This window comes from Thermobia domestica, chromosome 16 (genome assembly GCF_964235325.1).
Source record: "Thermobia domestica chromosome 16, izTheDome1.hap1.1, whole genome shotgun sequence".
In the NCBI taxonomy this organism is placed as follows: Eukaryota; Metazoa; Arthropoda; class Insecta; order Zygentoma; family Lepismatidae; genus Thermobia; species Thermobia domestica.
The window spans coordinates 88,863,269-88,881,812 of NC_137469.1; the positions used below are offsets into that span (position 1 = coordinate 88,863,269).

Below are 18,544 nucleotides of genomic sequence, written 5' to 3' on the forward strand. Positions count from 1 at the left end.
AAACTACGAGAGGGTAATTCACTTGGAGTTCATTCCTAACGGTCATACCATCAATGTCGTCTTTTATTCTGAACAGTTGATGCGGATGTATGCTGCACTATGCCGAAAATCTTGTATCTTGCATTAATGTACCGAAAACGCTCCCTGCTGCAAAGGAGAACGAAAAACCAAACTCTGCTCGAAAAACGGAATAAAAATGCAGGAACGTGATGATATCGAAGTAACGCCACACCTGGCATATAGTTCTGACCCTGCCCCTTCGTATTACTACCTGTTTCAGACCATTATCCACGGCGCATTTCCTGAAATTTGGATGCTTCACGAACCAGCAAGAGATTGAAGTAGCATTGACTGACTTCTTTGCCTCTAAGGACAAGATGTAGTAACAATGTGGGATCGGGAAAGGGGCAGTAAAGTGACTACAAACAGTTCAACACGAGAGGTTACCTTTCGAATGAAAACCTACTTTCCTTGTACTGTATTAAATACAGGTATGTTGTGTACTAAAATATTGGAAGACACATGACTTAACCCTCGCTAAGGATAGGGCTGTAGCCGGCTTGAAGGTTTGGTCGGGAAGGCATTGTCTCGGGTCGGACTCTAAAAATTAATTTATAAACAAGATTGAGAAATGCATTTTTTTTAGGAGAACATAGAAAACAATTACAAATTATGTTCAAAGAATTATTATTCGATATACTAATGCGACCATGGAATTTTTAGATTGCAGTGAGAACAATTTTGAAGAGCACTGAAAAAGTATTTAATTATGATTACTTTTGTAAACAGGTCGATTACACTCAGTTTCCAATAACGATTCATTTTTCTCAAAAGAAGTACGGGAACAGGAAACAAGAAATAACTTAGTTACAATGAGGTATTTATATACCTAAAAAATCAGAAGAATACATATGCTTGTCCTCTGGAAATAACACAGTTTACCAACGGTTATCAATACAATTAAACCTTCCTGTTCTGTCTGTCATTGATTTACGAGGGAGATAATCGAAGTTAATATTTTCAGTTCATTTTTTCTTTCTTCTTTTTGCTTTTCTTCAAAATAAGAAGTACTTATACAATACGCTAGCTTGGCGTCTGTGTGTCATTGATAACTTCTCTGTTTGTTCAGGTTGATAAGAACAGAGAACATCGATTCAGCATTCACTGTGATCATCCAAATGTTTTGACAAATGCAAGTAAGTCGAATGGTATGTGAAAACAGCACGTTATTTGAATACACTCTGTAAAGAAAAAATAGCGACACCTCAATTCTCAAACTAACTTACACAGAAAACCATAGTTGCAGCCCGTTAGAAGAGGAATAGAAGGAAATGAAGAGTGGGATAGTTCATTTGCGTTATCTGTGACACCTGTGGTGAAGGACATCGCTTGTCAGTTGTTTGTGTATCACTAGTATTTTCGATAGATGGCACTGAGTGCGTCTCGTAAATTATTGTAGTAAGAATTCTGCATTGCATTTGTGATGTGTAGGCTGAGGTAAATAGCATTTTATGATTGTTCTTTGCTTTCTCATTGTTTGGACAGTGTGTCAAGTGGCAAAATTTTTGTTGTGCAGTGTTGTTTGTGTGTGATATTGTTGCTACATGTGGACTGTAAACAAATAAGATGGGTAAGAAATGTGAGTTGTGGCAAATTTCTAAAGGAATAGATGGAATTCTGAAAATCCATCATTCTACGGCAGGAAGAGTAATTCACAAGTGCAAAGAGCATAACAAATCGTCCCTTCGTCAACAGTGTGAAAGAAAAAAGAAAGCATCACCCAGAGCAGATTGCTAAATGAAATCAATAGCACCGCAGATTTAATGAGTGATTTCCCAAAAAATCGCTTTTGTAGTTTGACATGATCTTGGAACTGCAGTTACTTGTACAACTGTATTGTCTCTACTGTATGAAGAGAATATTACAAAGAAAAAACCGCGTAGAAAGTCGAAACTGACAAAACACAGAGGACTTCAACACGTAGTTTTGTGAGTCGATATGCAACTTGGACTTATGACAACTGAAAGCATGTCGTTTTCTTCATTGAAAAGAAGTTTAGAATAGTGGGAAACGATAGTGGTGTGAAGTTGTGGATACGAACAAGCAAGGAACTTGACAAGGATTTTGTTTAAGAGATTCAAATATTCAGTTACTGAGTGATGATATGGGCATGGTTCACCGTTAAAGACGTCAGAACGACGGATATATGTGAAGGATCGTTTGATGCACGAAAATATCATCAAATTCTGGCACGTAAAGTTCTTACAACAGCTAAAGATGACTTTTCTGAAGAAGATATGGACTACTTCCTTTCCCAGGACGATAATGCTTCATGTCACCGAGCCAAAATTGTTAATACGTGGTTCAAGAATATGACTATTTAGAGACTCGTGTGGCCTACAAACTCACCCGACATGAATCCAGTTGAAAATTTGTGGATCAATATGAGTAGAAATGTCAATAGACAACTATCTCAAATAGAATGGAATTCAAGGAACAGATAATCCGGGTGTTATTCCGTGATATCGAGGTTGCATTTTGCAATAGCTTTGTTACCAATGCGGGAAGCCCATGGTGCACATACAAAATACTAGTATGGTGTATCGTACTTCTCGATGTTTGCACACAATATGTCTTACCCTAAAGAAATTCCATTTCTTGTTTTCTGCTATTGTTGTTGATCTTTTTCAGTTTTATGAATTACTCTTCCTACAAACGATTTTGCTCAAAACACACATAGCTACTTATATATGCATATAAATTCACCAAATTCATGTCAAAAGCCTGAAACTCTGGCGCAAGTATTAAGAATGAACTGCTCATTAGGAATATGCCTTGTAATATTATCAGGAATTCTTGTAAAAATTCATATTGATTAAAGTATGTTGAGAAAACCATATTAGAGCAAGTGTCGCTATTTTTTCTTTACAGAGTGTATTTCTCGGAAGATAACCCTACTTCCGACAATGTTCTGCCTCAGTAAATATTCCTTCAAAACGAAAAGTTGTTCTTTGGACAAAACGAAGATTTCTACTTATCAAAAATACTTAATTTTTTCAAGATCAAAAGCACACACAGTTTAATGCTTCTATAAGTTCACTGTTTTCGTAACTCTTAAATCCATTGATGATAATGCTCATGGCTTAGTAAAATATCCTGTTTAGAAAATTTTGTGAGGATTATGAAAAAGGCCCAGACTAACACCAGTTATAATAAAATCATCCATTGTGCCATTCTTTCTCTATAGGTTCGATTTCTGAATCCTTCTTACTGTTCAAAGAGATATACGCTTTACTCAACAAAAATTAAAACTTTTCTGGAGAATGAAAATAACAAATTCTTTTTTTTTTTCTTTTTGAAAGACAATGATTATCACGTTATCTGTTAAACTAATGGCACGACTGTATATGACTTGATCCCTAGTCTTCCGTTGCAAGCGCTGCTATCGGCTGAAGGTCGCTTTCTCTCGCTTAGCAGCAACTGAACCCTTATTGGCTCAACGCGTGGGTGTGTGAGGGTGTGAGCTTTAGTTCGCATTTTTGCCACTGCTCAAGACATTTTGGCAGCACAATACCATGATTGCTCCAAAAGTCTATCTTATGAGCCTTTATATAGAGTAGCTACTTTCAGATGCTGTAAACATTTATAAAGCATTAAACACTGATCATGAAAGTAACGTATTTCTGAAACTGCATTTGCTATCATTAGGTGCAATAGATGATTAAAACAGTTATGCATTTTTCTTTTTTAAAAAAACTTATGTTGAAATAAAGCTTGAATTTGAAACATTTACTCTTTTGTCACTTGTGACATTGCTCCGTCGACTAAGCAAATTCTGAGAACCCAACTCGTTGTCTTTTAGAAAACTGAGGTGTTTGATTGGTGAAAGAAACAATGTCAAGTTTTATAGTTGTCTGTGGGTCAATTTGATACTCTTGTATTATCCCATCCTAACAATTTTCCTTGTTTATTCTCTAGTTCCACCTTCAAGTAAAGTAATGTGATACATCTCTTGTTTTTATTTCTTTTACCACCTCCTCGAACAACAATTTACAAGAGTCGCGGTAGCACAGTAGTCGAGCGCTCACTTCTGGCCCGTGAGGTCCGTGATTTGATCCCAGCTCCCGCTAAGTGGGCTTTGTGGTGGACAAACACCATGTGTGTGGTTTTTCTCTGGGTCAGCAGCCGGTGTTCCTTCTGCTCCTGGATCAGCAGTCTGGTGACGAACTTCACAACAACACTGCACATGTTCAAATCACATGTGAGGATTGCCTACACTGTCCCGTATGACACATCACCAATGAAAACAATGTTGTGGATTGTTCTCTGACAATCCTCCTGCACAAGTTGGCGAATAGCTTCGACATTTTCAGGTGTTGTGCTCTTTGAAGATCGTCCTCATCTCTCGTCGTGTTCCAGTGATGTTCTTCCGCTCTTGAAGTGCACGTGCCACTCAAAACACCTCAAACGACTCATTCCAGCATCGCTGTATACTTGCTGAACCATATCAAGTGATTCTGTGGCATATTTCCGCAGTTTTACACAAAATTTCTTGTTCGCGTGTTGTCCTAATTTGCTGTTCATGATGAAATCGAAGCCGTGGTTAGAATAACACCAGCTGCACAACTGCCGATGTACGCAGGACGATGTCTCTTCGCACATTGAAGGTCAGTGCTCCTTGTCCCTGTGCGTACAACCGTGTGCTGCAATTTGTTGGCGTGTTACAGAACTAGTCTCGAAACTTTTTGATATCACCTTGTATATTGAACAGTTTTTAAGTTTCTGAATGTATAGTTGTTTCGAATTATTTACTTGGATCAGCTGAAGATAACTTACCAGTTTTTCATTTCGACTCTTTGTACTATCCTCAATGCTTTGACCTTAAGCTGATACAAGCTATTCTTTTTCGATACTTGGGAGCGTCTTGATGAATTGGAGGTGAAGGGGACAAAAAAATTATTTCCTTTCCGCATTTTAGCTCCACGATGATTGACAACCATCCCGAGGAAAACAGGTGCTCGGTTAGAATCTTCAAAAGTTGCAGAAACATCCTTATTCATTTTCTGATAACTTTTCCTTTCATTGGGATCCAATTCAGAAATATATATACAGTATATCTTTAGGTAACGAAACTGAATGCTCGTGTGTTTACCTGCTTTCGTGAATTCATTAAACAAGATTGAAATTTCTTACGTTAGTTTCTCACTGTCTACGAATAGTCCTGGTCCATACACTATTTATTATGTCCTAGTACCACGCAATTTATATTTATTTTTTAAAACGTTTCTTTTTTTTGGTTCTAAGGAATTTACATATGATAGATCTAGTTCTATTAGGACATTTTTTCCTACGCAATAGCTACACATGCTGCAAATACTGGCGCAAATACCGGGAGGATAAGGGGCATGCCCCCTCCAATCTTGGAACTGGCTGATTTGAAATGAGTTTTTTTGGGGAAGCATCCCAGATGGCAAAAATGACTTGCAACAAACTTGCAGCAGATTTGCAATTCAATTCTGGCAAACTTCCAGTAGACTTGTGATGCAAGTCTGCAAGTTTGATGCAAGTTTAATATAAACTTCCTAGTTGACGCTCTTCGAACTTGCAACACGCCTGCAGTGCAAGTGTATGGTAAGTTTGCAAAGCAAGTTTCTGCAAGGGATTTACTTGCACAGCAAGCCTACTGCAAGTTTCCATTTGCACAGCAAGCCTACTGCAAGTTTCCACTTGCACTGCATGTGCACAGCAAGTCGGCAGCAAGTTTGTAGTAAGTCTTCTACAAGCATATACTTGCATTGCAGGTCTACAGCAGGTCTTCAGCAAGTGAGTGTAGTAAGTCTTCTGCAGGTATATATTTGCATTGCACTGCATGTCTTTTACAAAGCGAACATTTACTGTATACGAACAATCACACAGATATTTTTCTCAACAACTTTATCAAACAATACACGTTTAAAATATAAATTATCTCTACATACTGGATACTTACGTAATTATCTTAATTATCCACTTGTTTGAATGCTTCACACACTTCGCACCTACTACAAATGGCGGCCTGGCGGAGAGATTTCTAAGATTAGACTTTTGTGCCACCTGTTGGTTGAAACTAGAACTGATACACTTGCTACAAAGTTGCAGCAAGCCTCCGAGGCAAGTAAAATCTAGCAAGTGAAAATCAAATTACGACATTTGCGAGTAACTCTTTCAAAACGCCTGCGGCAGGTGAACATTGCACGGAAAGTCTAGCAAGTTAAAATCAAATATAGTGAAAGACTTGCTGCAAACCAACATGCTATTAGGGATGTGATGATTTATATCCTTGCCACAAAGGAAAATGAGATATAATTGATGTCCCCCCAGGATAAGAATCAAATCTGCCCGCCTCCCAATGTTGAAGACAACTCTGCTCCCTTGATCCTCCACGGATTGTTTTTCAACTTCATAAATATTTTAAGCATCGTTAAAAAAAAATTATGGAAACGGTCTTACCTGTCCCCTCTTCCCCCCCAATGTTGAAGGCAGATTTGTGCCGCTAGCTGCAACAGCTCGTTGTCAACTCCTAATTGAAATTTCTATCTCGTGAAACATCACATACTTTCTTCTCTGTAGTGATCTATTCTCAAGGTCATCCGCTTTCAGCTCAAGGAATTTTACGTAGCTATTACTGTAAGTAAATCACGCACTTCATTTGACACTTTCACGAATTCCGTTTCTACAGTGTTCATTCTATTCGCTAACTTCGTTACAGTTTCAGGCAATAATGGAACTTCAGTCACTAATGTATTATTTGGCCCGCGAAGAGATGTCAAGTTCTCTTTAATTTCTGCAACGTCACATCACTTGAAATTCATAGGACCAGGTTGCTGTTCCACATCTTTTCTAACCTACCGTACTTTAATTTAAAAGAATTGAAACATTTTCAGAATCATGCTACATTTTTTTCAGTTTTGTTGTTGAGAAAACTTTTTACGTTTGTCTCAAAAATTACATAGGTGTAGTTTCAAAATACATGTTTACATTGAACTTCCTCGAAAATAGGTAATTCTAAAAACTGAAATCAACATGTCGGACGCTGACCTTGTTTGATCGGAATAACCACACCAGGTTTCCTCTGGGAACTGCCCTCGCTGAGGGCACTCCCACATTGACCTTGCAATATTTCTACTTTTAATCACCATTGTCGAAAGTTATAACTCTCACTCAGGCCTGTGCTGGGATATTAAAGAGGGCGGTGGACAGGTCTACCAATAGGGTGCCCATACAAACGTGGTAAGGGACTTATGGTCCACCCTATATATATATATATATTGTGTGTGTGGTGTAACTTAATAAATGCAGGATCGAATAAGCGCCAAACGGAATGTCCATTATTTTTAGTCTTACTAGGGATGTACTTGAACGTGTACCCACAAAATGGGGGTGATGTATATATTTCCTGAAAGCTTGGGTCAAGGTAAGATCAAAACCAGGTACCAAAATTGGGGAGGTTTCATGCATTACACTTGGGGGCTGCACTTTACTCAGTTTTATTAAAAATCTTTAAGCGTGTCCATAAAGTTCGTTGCAACCCGAAAAATCTGGAACGGTGAGACAGATTTAAAAACAGAAAAACACGTCTTTCATCATTTCAAATGTACTACGTTCCAAAGTAAAATAAATTGTCCCAGGGTTCCCCGCAGGATCCCAGACGGGGTCCAACTCAAAATTTTTAAATAAAAGGGAGTCAACTTGCATATCGTATGAAAGTTGGTGTTAAATGAAAGAAGATAAATCAAGTCTCGACTTTCTACGATAAGCCTGTGCAAAATAGCTGTGGATCAAAATATCAACAGAATCTTCATTGCAAAGTCTATAATCAATGGTATGAATCTGAAACGGTGGGGTAGGTGTAAAAACAAAACACAGATGTCATTATTTCAAAAGTATAAAAAAAATATTCCAGGGTCCCTCGCAGGGTCCCAGACGGGGTAAAACTCAAAATGTTGAAATGGGAAAGGTATTCAAGAAAGCTGATTTTAAGCGAAAGAAGATGAAACAAATCTCAACTCTTGATGATAAGCCTGTGCAAAATGACGGTGGGTCAAAATGTCAACACAAGCGTCACTGAAAAATCTATGGCCACTCCTATTAATCTGAAGCGGTGAGACAGGTGTAAAAAGAAAAAAGAAAAGAAAAAGAAAGAAAAGAAAAGAAACTAGAATGTATCAAAATAAAAAAAAAGAAATGTCCCAGGGTCCCCCGCAGAATTCCAGACGCGGTCCAAATCAAAAGTTTCAAATGCCAAGTGGAATAAATAAGCACCTTATGTGAAAGCTCGTGTTAAATGATACAGAATTGGGCACTGGATAAGTCTCGACTGTCGATAAGCAATGAAAAATGAGAGCGGGTCAAAATATACTAATCAAAACGTCTATAGCCACCCCTATATATCTGAAACAGTGAAAGGGACGTGAAAACAGGAAAATGTGTGTTCCATTATTTCATAAGTAGAACACATTTAGTTTTCTCAGACTCAAATGAGGTCCATTTCAAAATGTTTTAAGTAGGAAGGAGGTTTATCTGGCATATCGTTTATAAAACGTTGTTAAACAAGAGATGTAAGAATCGACTTTCTGCGAAACCCTTTGCAAAATAATAAGGGGTCAAAATGGCAGCATAGGTTTTAAGAAAATGTGCATGGCTAGGCCTAAAAATGTTACATGCCTTAAACTCTACGGGGGGCCATGGGACACCAATTTTACGTTGATACGTTGTGCTTTTGCAATGATGAATGATACGTTTTGTGGTCTTTGGCTTTGTTCTTAGGTTAGTTTTAGACAGAAGCATTTATCGTAGCAAAAATCGTGTCATCGATATCCTACCATGTAAAGTAGCAAATGCTATAGCATTTCCCATGCCATGGCATATTTTTTGGCATTTCTTGTCAATAGGACTTGCTCTATTTCGCAGCATTTTCCCCAGCATTTCTGCCCCGATTGCAACGCCGTGGTCTGTTAAAAGGAAGCGAAAGATTTTGCGCCAAATATCCATGCCCCTTGTTTTTTGTGTGGGAAATTGAATTGTAGTAAAGACAAATGAGTTGGAGTAGGGATGCTCTTTGCCAACATATATACTTCTTTGTGGTTTTCGTTTTTTAATATAAACGTCGAGAACTGTTGTCACAACTACTAAAACTTTAGCTACCTTACGCTTTAGTTTCGGAGCCATAATTGCGCTCTTGTCCAGTGATTTGTTTCCTACGTCACAACAAGATGCTTATCAAAATGCTACCATATAAAAGAACCATATACTTTTGATGCCATAGAATATTATACGAGATTTTTGGCAGCACATCTGCTACGAGAAATGCTTCCGTCTAAAACTAGCCTTACACTTACTTATTCCACGGTTTCAGATTACTACCAGTGACTATAGGGTCAATCCATGCAAAGTGATCGAGAACAAAGAAAAATTGCCGCTCGACCTTTTCAAAAAAATCTAGTTTGTCATGAATGTTTATCCTATATCAGGGTACTTCAAAACCACAATTAATTATTTTTTACAACATCCCATGGCGACGTAACGGCTGCCGCCATTTTGCGTTGTTTTTTTTTTTCGATTTTAGGTGTTTACGTTGTTTTGAATATCTCAGCATATATTTGTCCTAACAAATTAAAAATTGCTGGACGTCTCCAACTCATACAGAGCTAAAACTTTGATCTCTTAACATTTTTGCCTAAAATCATTTGAAAGGGGTGAAATCAGGGCCTACAATAGCAACATTTTTGGACATTGAAAACATGTTTGGGAAGAGGAAACAACTGATGTAGAGGTCTGAATGTGTGTGTGCATGTAGTCCGGGGTCATAAGTTAATATACAAAAATTTACAGACCTGTAGCTGCTTCCAAAGGTCTGAAAAAGAATCGTAAAATTGGGGAATTATGTCAATTTAGCATATTTCATTGTCCAATATCTCCAATGGGCCCGGATAGAAAAATCTGATATTTTGGAAGTAGTTAGTCCTTTAGTATATCATAACAAGCAACAAAGCGCGTTTTGTGTTTTTGAGCAAAGGGGAGTCAAAGTATTAAGTAATGAAGTATTAAGTCTGAAAATTTTTGTGTATTAACTTATGTCCCCGGACTACATGCAGCTTGGATCCGACGTGGAATGGACGTATACAGCTCCTGAATTGTGGTGTGTGGAATTTTGTACCATTGTTCCTCCAAAACATGCTACAGTTCCTTAAGGGATGCTAGTGGAGGGTAATGAGACCGAACACACCTTTCTAACTCAGACCACAATGGCTCTATGATGTTCAGTTCTGGTGATTGTGGGACCCAGGGGAGGTGTGATAGCTGCTGGTCATGCTCCTCAAACCATGATTTCACCGTTTTTGCAGCGTGACAGTGTGCCAAATCATCTTGGTAGATGCCATCACCATCAGGGAACAATATTTGGGCCATGGGTAGAACCTGGTCCCCCAAAATGGCCTCATACGCCTTAGCATTCATCATTCCAGGCAGGGTTATGATGGGACCTGCAGAAAACCACAATATCACTGCCCATACTGTAACAGAACCACCCCCATGCTTTACAGTTGGGACTAGACAGTCAGTATCATAGGCTTGCGACGGTGATCTCCATACGTAAACTCGACCGGTTGTTGGAAACAAGGTGAAGGTCGATTCATCGGACCACATTACGTGTTTCCACTGCTCATGAGTCCACGCCTTGTGATCCTTGCAGCACTGCATACGCCTCTTCGCATTTACTGCTGTGACCAGGGGTTTGGCGATAGCGGCCCTGCCATGAATTTTCATTTTATGAAGTTCCCGTCGCACTGTTTTCGATGAAACCAGGTTCTGTAGGCCGGAATTGAGTTCAGACGTAATTTTCATTGCAGTGGTCTTCTTTCTAGCTGCTACAATCCATTTTAATGTCCTCCGGTCCCTATCTGACAGGATTGTCTTTCGACCACTGTTGTGCTTTGCAGACGTCGTTTGGCCATGAAATGTGTATGCCCTCGTGACATTGGACACAGTGCCTTTCGATACCCCCACAATGTTCGCCACTGTTGCCACTGAAGCTCCAACCAGACGGGCACCAACGATCATGCCTCTTTGGAAGTCTGTCAGGTCGCCCATTTTACCGCACCACTTTCACACCACGACATTCACAGGTGAACTGGTTACTACTGACGGAAGAGGAAGATTCACATGACACAGTGAAAACAAAAAACGATCGGCAACCGCAACACATGTTGTACAGTGGAGGACCAAACTTACGTGTCCTGTATGAAGTGTTTTTAGATTTTTGTCTTTCCCCTGTATATATATATATATTGCGGCGGCTGGTACTATATGTTGCATTGTTGTGCAACTGGATATTTATTTAATACTAAAAATATTTCCAACAAGGCTGGGTACCCAGGTGTAACACGCCGATTGTGATAAGATTGCACAGACATAAAGAACATCGAAAAAGAAGCGACACGTATTTTTTTTATATCGGCCAACAAGCACATTGAAAGGGTCAAATAGGGGCATAAAAATGAGGTCAAAATGAGATTATCTGAAATATAGCGAGAACGAGAAGAGATATTGGAAAAGTTTAAATGTACGAAATACTGCCCGTAGTCGACGCAATTCAATGAGGTAGAACGCACTCATGAGAAGAGAGCAGAACATCCGAAAATGGACCAATCTCGTGTACAACATTGTCACAATATGTTACGGAAATGAGCGAAAAGGGTGATAAGGAGCAGGAAGAAAGAAGAAACGAAAACTGAAAATACGTGCTTTGGGTGCATATGTTGCCCGTATGCGAAAGAGACGCAGATTTATCTCAATGCCTGAAGATGGTATAACATGCAGGAAGGATGCAAACGCAGTTCGTATAGACAGCCAGTGATACAGCATTGCGCGGTGGGTTGCATATATCGCGTGATGAGAACAACGATGAGATGGATGTTGGAAACGAAAATGTGTGTAGGCAGTAGTAACACAAAAACAAAATTGTTACTATTACTGTTATGTTGTACGCGTATTTTCGTAGTGATATAATGTTGATACTTATGTGTGGTACTGATATTACTGTTGCTGTTCATCTTACGTATGTGGACCACCTACTATTACATTCTACTGTGCTATGAATTTGTGTTCCATTACCTGATATATGCAACCCACTGCGCAGTACTGCCTCGCTGACTGCCTATACGAACGGCGTTTGCATCCTTCCTGCGTGTTATCCCATCTTCGTTTATTGAGATAAATCTGCGTTTTTTCGCATATGGGTGACGTATGCACCCAAAGCAAAAACACGTATTTTTTGTTTTCGTTTCTTTTTTCTTCCTGCTGCTTATCACCCTTTTCGCTCATTTCCGTAACACATTGTGACAATGTTGTACACGTGATTGGTCCATTTCCAGATGTTCTGCTCTCTTCTCATGGGTGCATTCTTCCTCATTGAATTGCGTCGACTATGGGTAGTATTTGGTACATTTAACCTTTTCCGATATCTCTTCTCGTTCTCGCTATATTCCACAATCTCATTTTGACCCCATTTTTATGACCCTATTTGACCCTTTCAATGTGCATGTTGGCCGATATAAAAAAATACGTGTCGCTTCTTTTTCGATGATCTTTATGTCTGTGCAATCTTATCACAATCGGTGTGTTACACCTGGGTACCTGTATTGTAAATATTGAAGTATGTATCAGTAAAAAATAAAATTTGCTCTTGAGCGCAAAACAGTATTGATGCATTTGTTTAAAAAAAATCAATTAAAAATTTGAAAGAAAGATAGAGATTTTCATTTCCAGTTGCAGCGAGCGTTGCCACTGGAAGCAGTAACATTGAGCATATGGCAGCGAGCTCTTGTCTCTTAACATGGGAAAGTGGATTTATTCTTGCATCTCTCCTATCTTCTCGTATTGCCCGCTTGCAGTTGCACCTTCTTCCGCAACTGGTCAGCTTCTGTAACAGTTACGAATTCCTCCGCTTAGCAGCGCTTAACTCAATTGATAGGGTGAGAGAGATACAGACGCTTGGAAGAAAGTAGTTCATAAAACACAAACTCGCAAAAAACAAATATAAGTCTGGTGGTAGCAGGGACGGATCCAGGCTGAAAGTTTGGGGAGGGGTCGTTTGAAGTCAATAGATTTTATTTTACATTTATAATACAAAAGTGAAAATTATTGGGAGAAGTTTTATTTTTAAAATAAAAAAATATCCTATTCTGGTGGTGGGTCGATCGAGTCTCGAAGAAGAAAATATATTACCACTGGTCTAATTCCTAGCTCTGTGTCTTTCGTGCATATGATCCCGTATTCGATTTCCGGCGGAGAGCGTAAAAAGTTAATATCAAATCATTCACTTTCAATACTCATCTGTCTTCTTTAGCCTAATTTGCTGGAATGTTAAACTATTATCTTTTTTTCATTTTCGAAGGAAAACATCTTAGATGTCATGCTTCTTTATAGTAGAATAGCAGATAAAGTACGTGGTTTCTGAAAATGTACTCTTTGTACCTTATATTTATACAAAGAAATGCTAACAAATGCATATTGTCGGAGAAGAGAGAGGTGTTTCTGAACCCTAAAGAAAATAAAGCGGAAAATATTTGCAATAGCGATGCTTTCTATTCAGAAAAACTTGGCGAGCAACATTTCAGATTTCAGTGAAGTCATAGAAAAATTTGAAGCAAAAAAGAACGAAGAAAAACCTTCCATTCTAAAATAATGCATACAGTACTTTATATAATTAAATAATTTTGTTTAATTGCGTGCATGCAATTTTCTTGCTTTTTTTCTTCTTTTCGGGTTAACGCCATCATTCATGGCTTACAGCACATGCTATATATTGGATTTATCTCTTGTTCAATAAAATGAGTGTAGAAGTTTTGGTTATAAATACTGTATAAACGTACATTGATAGTGTTTTTTTTTTTAAAAAAAAGGAAATAGCTTATATATTAAATCAATATTAGAGAAATAATTTAATCAATAATATACAAATAGAGCTTAAAATACTTTACTCTTCATATTTCCTGAATATTTTTTGGATAAGACTCAAGAATGCTGGGGGAGGGGAACACTTGCGCGTACCTACATACCTTTCATATATATACATGGTGTTAATGAACTGTACCGACAAACTTTAAGAGGTGATTCCTCACATCAAAATAAGAGGGAAAGTTCATATAGATCTATGGGGAAAATGCATAGTTTCAGAGTTAGGGCTGTCCAAAATCGCAAAAAGAAAAAGAAGAGAAGAGGCCCTATTTCGAACTCGAAAGACTGTGGATGGTGATCCTTGAAAGCATAAAGGAAGTCACGCATACGGCATCCAAAAATGCATACTTCATTAATGTTCAATGGGTGTACAGATTATTCCCTGCAGGGTGAAATTTCCTGACATGCCATCAACCGAATATTGATATAGTCTATGCTTTGATTTTCCGATTGGTCCAAAGTGGACAAACGATATGCATTGATATCAGTGAACATGTAATCCTTTGGCGCGATGTCGGAAATGTTAAGGATCGTCAGCAGCATGGTTTCTCGTACTTGGAAAAACACATGCTGCGATATTTTCTTTCACGCTTATAAGTGAAGAAATCGTGAAATATATCGTGAATAAATACATATCATCACACGTTATTCCGAACACAAGGAAGAATGGAGCTGCCGGTTCCTAACACTTCTGCCTTCTCTCCGAAGCATTGGGTATCTATTGTTGTAAGGTTTACCTCCAACCTACTTTCGACCCTTCTTGAAATCAGGGTATATCTGAAAACTCCATTGAAAACATGTCTGAGAATTACACCCCGTAGGGAATACCCTCTACTCCTGTTGACAATTGATAAAATATTCACTTTTGGATTGTGTATGCGTGGCTTCCTTTACGCTGATAAGAACCACCATCCACAATTTCTGGAATTTGAAATAGGGCGTATTGAAAATGAGCTTTTTCGCGATTTTGGACAGCCCTAACTCTGAAACTATTCACTTTTCGCGATAGGTCCATATGAACTTTTTCTCTTATTTTGATGTGGGGAATCACCTCTTAAAGTTTGTCGGTACAGTTCATTAACACCATGTATATAATGTGATGTTTCGCAAGGCGCACTGTGCTTATCACGAGTTCTTTACCGATAAAAACTGTAAGAATTTATTATGAAAAAAGTTGTACCTTTATTTATAATGCAGGGATGCAAATAAGCAACAAAATATTACTCGCCCAAAAAAAAAAAAAATACTAGCCCACATCCCACAATAGAAATCATTTACTTACCTTCAGTATAATATTAAATACTCGCCCGCACCGACGAGCCACTCGCCCCGGGCGAGTAGGCGAGCGGTTATTTGCATCCCTATTATAATGTGATTATTTTAGAGGGCGCACCGGGACATGTCCCGGTGGGTCAGCAGGGGCCTGCTGTCACTGTATTTGTGTATTGAACTTCCAAACATGAGAGTAGGTAACTTATAATAGATATATGATTACAATAAACATTATATATGTATGTATACGTAGATCTTCCTCCCATACACTGATGTTAAGCTTATGGAAACAAATCTCGTAAAATTAAAACTAAAATTCGCGGTACTGTGAATGCATAAATCACATGAAAAGTTTTAATGAATTTTAATATGAATAATTATACAAGTTAAAATAGCATTTTTCTTAAAGTATATTCCTATCTTTTATTTACATGTCCCGTACAAGTTACATTGTTCAGTAGTGTTTTCTTTGGTCATTCTTTACAATGTCATAATTACGCGTATACGTATATACGTAAATATCTGTAATTGTTGGCAACACTGAGCAAAGATGAATCACTAGTGGTATCAAATTGAATGTTAAAATGTTTACTAATTTTTCAAATCGGTAAATAGTTTGATATAAATTATGTACATTAAACAACAAATAATAATTTAAAGGAACCAATTATACTATATAATTTGTTCTTGCCTTACGACCCAGAAGAAAACTGACCGGAAATTTGATCATTTATATTGACTTAAACTGACTGACTCACCTTTACGAAGCAAACCATCGAATGGATTGTCGACTGATCACAAGATTTTGACGGGAAGGGTGGCCTGTGTCTAACACATATTTTTGGTGTATGCCCCGTGAGAGGCGTTCTTAAGGAATATTTTGTAGATTTAGTGAATTAAAATACCTTCAGAATGCTGGCATTAATAAATCGTATATTAGACTGGTTTAAAAGTTTATTTTGGAAAGAAGAAATGGAGTTAACTCTAGTTGGATTACAGTACTCTGGAAAAACTACTTTTGTTAACGTTATAGCGGTAAGATAAAATATATATTATTATTATTTTTTTAAAAATATATTTCATTTCCTGTACTCTTTGTACAATATACATACTCCAAGTTAATAGATACTTTATTGTCTAAAATATGTGTAAATGTCATTCGAACGTATTTATGTGTACCGGCAATAATAATTAAAAAAGGTAAAGGACAATTCCTCTTATCCTTACCATTGTACAGTTGTCCAAATTTATTGTCAATTAGTAATTCAACAACATCTGGTTGTTGACAGTTGACATTTTTTACTAGACGACAACAACGTATGAAGCTTACCGAAAATTTTGTTTTTAATTAATGAAACTCCTAGAAATGATAAATTTTATGGTAGCGAACTTTCTAAAACTCTTAGTAAACAGTCTGCAGGTGTACGGATAGGGTGACAATATTTACATACGTTAAGTATCATCTGTTTTCGAAGTATGAGCTTGTTCTGGGTATTCTGTTTTAAGATTCGGTAGTTGTCAGTTAATTTACGAAAGGTATTAGCATGCAACTATGCATATTAAGCAGTCTAATGTGCATATTATTACCCTCTCCCCCAAAAATGTAATCGATTTAGTAAAACTTTTCTTCTAATGCGTTACGAAGTTTTAACTATTAGCGGTTTTTCTTCTAATGCGTTACAAAGTTTTAACTATTAGCGGTTTCATTTTTACTGAATATGCTTTCTCGTGATTTGTGTTGTAATCTGTGGTAAACGAGTGTCTGTGAAGTATGGTAGCGAGCGAGGCAAGTGAGTAATACAGAGGATTAGACTGTCAAGTGCCGCAGAATAGATCGAGACATATGGAACCTAAGTGAAATCAACCTATGTACTCCACCTTAACATGCTGGACCTACTTCTGCGGTACAAAGGCTGGATCATGTAGTAGAAAAAAACCAAAACATCTCGGGATATTGTATATAAATAAAAGTTACGTACTGGTTTACTTTTGGTGCATATAGACTACAAAGAATTGTTGAAAAATTATAAATCTTTAACTGATTTTCTTCGTAGTGTCTCCTGAAAGGTTTCTGATGGGTGGCATGACAATATCTCACTTGATAAAATTCAAGGGGACCACAAGAAGTAATTCTTGATGTACCGCATAAAAGCTACAGTGCGAAAACACAAACAACTTGTGCTAGGTGGCCATTAGAAAAGCACTTATGCCATCTAACCGATTCAGAACAGGGCACAGCTGGTGTGTCCAAAGGAGCAGCCGCGTCAGCGATTGTGAGTATGCACGTATTCTAGGGTAGTAGAAAGAAGTAGGTTTCGGCAATGATACGAGTTTCAGTTTTATATTAGTAACGCTCTACTTGCATACATAAAATACAGGTTCTGTACTCTGCGCAGAAATATACAGCCGGTGGGAAACTAGCATCTAATAGTAATCTTTCAAGTGCATTCACTTATTTTATCCGTCGTAAAACACTTGTAATGATTTTACACTACTAACCCTACATTTGCAAACCTAAAATACAGCATGATATCAAGATGATGCGCTGAGCGTGAAGTCGAGTGGAGGTAATGTCAAACTGGTGATGTGAGGTTGAGTGATCATAATACCAGAATAATATGTACATCTTGTTCATCTTCAAAATAGTCTTTTGAAAGCTACACCGTGCCCGTTGGGTTTTTCTCGGGTTTCTCCCGATTCCTCCCAATTTCTTTCTCACCGTCTCCTTTAGCCTAACAGGCATAACCGTGGAACGTAAAACTTAAAGATTTAATTTAATTTTCTTTCGAAAGCTAAATTTTTGAACTTTATACAGCGAAACATATCTGTTGGGCGTCATCGGTTACATTGAAAAGTGTCGAAAATTAAAAAAATAAATAATTAAAAAGAATTTTGAAACAAAAACTGGTAAGCATGCACTTAGTGCAGAACATTCATAAAAAACAATACAATAAATAGCAATACTAGCAATTTCTCTCTATTAATTTTAACAAAATGGGTTCAAACTTCCCTAACCCTAAGCTAACCTGACCCTACCTTACTTATTCCTACCTTGCATCGTGTCAACAACGTGACAAAATCGTTTGTTCTGCATATATTTCTATTGAGAAAACACTATTCATATAAAAATTTTTATAGACAATAAGTGAGAAAAGTGTTTTTCTATAATATAGGCACACTGCATGTAAATCACTCAAAAGTTATGTATGCTTCCCTCCCGCCAACTCAGAATTACAAGACTATCCAAAGTTCGTGAGATATGAGTACAAGACAATCC

General features: G+C 37.7%; 1 protein-coding gene across 1 annotated transcript in view; it reads left to right on the top strand.

Annotated features, from left to right (window-relative positions):
* The first annotated feature begins 16,011 nt into the window (after positions 1-16,011).
* Positions 16,012-18,544, top strand: part of Arl8 (ADP-ribosylation factor-like protein 8) — a 46,343-nt gene continuing 43,810 nt past the window's right edge. The window contains exon 1 of the mRNA XM_081742733.1: positions 16,012-16,302. Coding sequence (XP_081598859.1) covers positions 16,180-16,302 — 123 coding nt within the window. The 5' untranslated portion in view covers positions 16,012-16,179. The remainder of the gene's footprint in view (positions 16,303-18,544) is intronic.